General features: G+C 41.4%; 1 protein-coding gene across 1 annotated transcript; it reads right to left on the bottom strand.

The window, feature by feature from the left end:
- Positions 1–19: 19 nt before the first annotated feature.
- Positions 20–4,434, bottom strand: LOC108950751 (dynein heavy chain 5, axonemal-like). Its single transcript, XM_018816778.2, has 11 exons — positions 4,355–4,434; positions 3,782–3,988; positions 3,244–3,370; positions 2,947–3,085; positions 2,657–2,793; positions 2,234–2,377; positions 1,835–2,067; positions 1,276–1,541; positions 788–891; positions 388–509; positions 20–148 (listed from the first exon to the last, which is right to left on the bottom strand). Exons 1-11 carry the CDS (start codon positions 4,429–4,431, stop codon positions 85–87), a joined length of 1,620 nt encoding a protein of 539 aa, XP_018672323.1. The 5' UTR covers positions 4,432–4,434; the 3' UTR covers positions 20–84.
- Between the last annotated feature and the right edge of the window lie 6 nt (positions 4,435–4,440).

Below are 4,440 nucleotides of genomic sequence, written 5' to 3'. Positions count from 1 at the left end.
CTGTGGGGTAGGGGGTTATATAGGGGTGAGGGGGCTGCCTACTGCCCCTATCACCATCATGCTGCCTCTGTGGGGTAAGGGGGGTTAGTAGGGGGTTATATAGGGGTGAGGGGGGCTGCCCACTGCCCCTATCACCATCATGCTGCCTCTGTGGGGTAAGGGGGGTTAGTAGGGGGTTATATAGGGGTGAGGGGGCTGCCTACTGCACCTATCACCACCATGCTGCCTCTGTGGGGTAAGGGGGGTTAGTGGGGGGTTATATAGGGGTGAGGGGGCTGCCTACATACATAAGATATTGTCCGGCAGAGTGGTTAGGTCGCTGCCTCAGGCCCAGAGGATATGGGTTCAAGGTTTGGCACTGCCACCATAACATACATGTATACTTACCCATGATGGTAGCACAACACACGATGCATTCGTATGATATGCGATAATATATCTTCACTAAACATTATGTTACTGATTGATTCATGATGATGTTGTTCCTCATTGTAGTGGGTAAGGTGGGCCTGTGGGGGTGTATGGATATAAGTAACTTACTTATCCTCACATAATAAGTAGTAATGCATGTCACCATCTGAGATTGGCTAATATAACTTTATTTAGATATATTCAACTTTTACTGTGCAACATAAACATAGTTTGAGAATAACAGTGGCCAACAAGTGTTCACAACAGAACTGATAGACTCGCGTAGCACGAACAAAGGATTGATGATTGTTAAGGAAAACGAGGCTGAGTATTGAAAGGAATACGTAGATAAACATACAAGTATATGAACAACCACCTTCATGCAATCCAATATATCCTTAACTTCATTGATTGGATGAAGTTGGATCCTTATTTGGTGATGGGAGGATGCAAGGGGTCGATGGTGGGTCTTCGTTTCAACTGGGGGGGATATTACATCACGATTAATTGCTATGTGATATGTAAGTGACAAAACCGAGCCAAATGAATCTGTTATATAGATATGTTTCGCATAGAATGGCATCATCAGTCTCTTATTCAAATGGGATCTATTATGGAATTAATTTTGTTTGCTGCTTATTTAGTAGCACTTGGTGTATTCTGTTATGATGCAACGAGAATCGTCCAACAATATGAGTGCTAGATCACGGCCAGATGCACAAAACATATTAGAGTTACAATATTAAGTTGCAAATATATGTTCTATTCATTAAATGTCATTATTGTCCATACAAATATTCCATGCATGTGAGTTTATGAATTGTTCTAACTTATTTTTCACCTGGAAAACATGACATCACAAACCTGGAAAAGTGACGAAACATTTTGCCGAATTATCGGCGAACTGCGGCAAAACGTCGGCGATTGTTTTCTGCATGAGATCATCGAACCACACGATGTCAGAAGTGCGACATATTTGGTCCCCAATCAACCGTTCAATCTCGTGCCTCCATAGCGCCACCACCAGGTCATCATTGGCGCGATCCTCGTCGGCTAACCGACGCAAACATTGCGACATCTTGGTGAGTTGACGAAGACTGAAGGCGTAATGGTGCCGACCGGGCATCGGGCTGGGGGGAGGGTTCGATTATATACTAAGTGAAGTGATAAAAATACCCTATATCAAAATTAGGTTAAAATTTATATAAACTGGTATGGATAGTTTGAAATTGAACAAAATTGTATTCAAATTTAATAATTTGAGAGTTTTAATAGGTTTATTAAAAAAGTGAATCGTGCAGCATGTTTCCCATGATGCTGCTAGACTTCTATACCTACCAAGGGTAAAAATAAACTAACTTATAATATCAAAACTGAGAAAATAAAAAGTTTTATAAAAAGTGAAGTTCTCCACAACCCCCACCAAGCCTTGAGCACGACCTTCACAGATTCGATGATTTTACTCGAAGCTGTCGCGATACTTTCATGCAACTCCTGGTTTAACGGACGATCCGATAAGTTGGCCTCCATCACAGAGAACACGATGTGTCGTAGCTCGCTGCTCGACGGGGGACGTAGACGCAACACGGCGAAGTGTCGTAATAATCGGGGGTCGATGTTGAAGTTCGTTGATGAGGTGGACAGTGTTGCCAACACCTATATTGAGCAGTGATGCGCGATTAAAGTTGTTGTTTTTTATTTAAGCTTATTTTGGAATGATGGAATAGGGTGTAAAGATGAAAATATAGTTGATAGAAAACAGATGAGGATAAATAACAAGTAAACCTGCAACCATACAGAATAGATAACTTAAACCCCCCACCTCCAATCCTTCTACAGTCCTCCATTCAAAAGGTGGATGCAGCTTACATATGGTATGGTCGTCTACAAGGGTTCGTAGCAGTTCATTACAACGTTGGACGCCTTCCATGTCCGTGGACGGCAGGTTGATGTCATCGATGAAGGCCTGGTGGTTGTAAGGTGCAATACATTAGGATTATGGATTCAGAGCTCGACGCTGCTACTATTGTGGGCATGTGTTCTTGGGAAAGACACTTACTGGCAATTGCTTCAACCCAATGGGTCGTCTAAATTGTCAGCCATACATGAAAAAAATATGCACCCATAAAGTAACATACATGGTAACTCGTAGGCAGGCCAGAGGTGTTAAACCCGTGTTATAACGACTGTCGTTTTCCGGCCACGCAAGGATAAAGCAAGTTACATTTATACCCCCACCCCCCACCTCTAAATGCTTTCCATCCTTAGCTCCATACACAAACCCTTGTCGATGTTGAATATTATGTTGAATGAAACTGTGGAGTTGTGAAGCTGTTGAAGCATGGCTGAAGACTAATCGTTGTAGAATACTGGATTGTTTGTCTGTAATATGGTTAGATTAGTAAGATATTGCTGCCACGCATAATGTAATTTAAATCATGGCATTTTCTTGCAGTGCCAACATTTCAATAAAAAAAAAAATTAGTAAATTAAAAAAGTTTGAAACCTAACACACCCATTCATATATAAACCCACCTTGAGTATCAAGGAAATCATTAACGAGCGCCGTCTTCCCCACCCCCCTCTCCCCAATAATAAGGGTGTGTTTCCGCGCACTGTGGGCGAACTCGAGCAAACTTCGAACCCGGATCGTGTCAACCGTGTCCACGAACACCTGTGTTATGCAACATAATAGGTTGGTAATGTATTTCAACATTGCGTTTTATTGAGCCCTTTGATAACAATATTGATATAGATTGTGATGCTTATTTTATCCCAAACACATAAGCCAACACACTAGTTATAGTAACACAAGCACCACCCCCACATTACCTCTCCTAATATATCTGTGGTCCCTGTGTAAGTAGCTTCGGGTACCCTCGCATTCCATGTGTCCCATTCACCCGATTCATCAACGTAATAATCAAACACGGAGATCTCGTGGTCGTAATCAGGGAGGCTGGTGGGGTAAAAGGGGTTAGTTGGGTGTAACTTATTCTTGCAGGGAAACGAAAGTCGTTATAACATAGTTGTTCGTGCACCTCGTGCCCGCTTACAAGTTTGTAGCTGATTTTTTTATGTATGGCAGACAATTTAGACAACCCAATAGTGACTACTGGATTGTAGCAATTATTGCCATTAAATGTTTTAGGTCATATACATGCACAATGATGTCAGCTTCAATTATATCTTATTGTGTTATTGTTGGGGACGCCTGGATCAGAACATGAATAAAGGAATTCACTATTGCAAGCACGTCACTTTTGTACGTACAAAGGTGTTGGGGGTAATGGGCCAAGTCTGGCTGAATCCCAGGTCCTCAAGGACCTCACCCATACAGAATAGAAATAGAATAGAAATTCCAACTCACGCAGATGAAAGTGTCTTGAGCAAATCACTGAAAGACTTCGCGACATTCCCCTCCAACAACCCCCCGAACGCCCACACGAGGCAGAAGAGATACAACCTCTCAACATGGAGGTCCCCCCCAATATGTTGTTGATGTTCGTTCAGCATCTCGTTTAATAAAGTGAGGCAGGTCGAGAATAAACCGACCTCGCATACTGGGGTTTGTGGTCTGTGGGAGGGAAGATACATAAATACAATATCAATAAAACATAATAATATATAGTAAGGTGGGGGAATATGGGAAACCTTTTCCTTCTATTTTTTTGTTCATTTGGTAGTAAACATGGTACATTCAAAGAATTATAAAACTTTATCCTCACGACTCCCATAGACCGTTGTTAATTGTTTAAAACAGGATCATGATATTTGGATATTATGTGCTAAAGGTGTTCCATCTTACCCCACCCTACTATATTGTGCATATGAAAATAATATACAGAGTGAATATACAGCATTCCACCATCATAAACAAAGTTCTCAATTATTCTGAAACATGTATATTTTGTTATGCAAGAATAGAATGCATGTTATTCACCTCGAGTCATTGAAGATGAACGAAATAACTGGATCCAATGTCTTGTTGAAACATTTTTGTAAAACCAAGGATTTCATCTTTCGTTC

This window comes from Ciona intestinalis, unplaced genomic scaffold, assembly GCF_000224145.3.
Source record: "Ciona intestinalis unplaced genomic scaffold, KH HT000791.1, whole genome shotgun sequence".
Classification (NCBI taxonomy): Eukaryota; Metazoa; Chordata; class Ascidiacea; order Phlebobranchia; family Cionidae; genus Ciona; species Ciona intestinalis.
Note: the sequence above shows the minus strand (reverse complement) of the source record. Positions and strands in the feature narration are given on the sequence as shown.

What these genes read in the sequence shown, in the direction of transcription:
- LOC108950751 (XM_018816778.2), bottom strand. Translation starts at nt 4,431, where the DNA reads ATGAAATCCTTGGTTTTACAAAAATGTTTCAACAAGACATTGGATCCA. An exon ending in CTCAAGACACTTTCATCTGC is followed by an intron (nt 3,371 to 3,781) that starts GTGAGTTGGAAT and finishes TTACCCCACCAG; the next exon opens with CCTCCCTGATTACGACCACG. An exon ending in ATGTTTCGTCACTTTTCCAG is followed by an intron (nt 892 to 1,275) that starts GTTTGTGATGTC and finishes TATCCCCCCCAG; the next exon opens with TTGAAACGAAGACCCACCAT.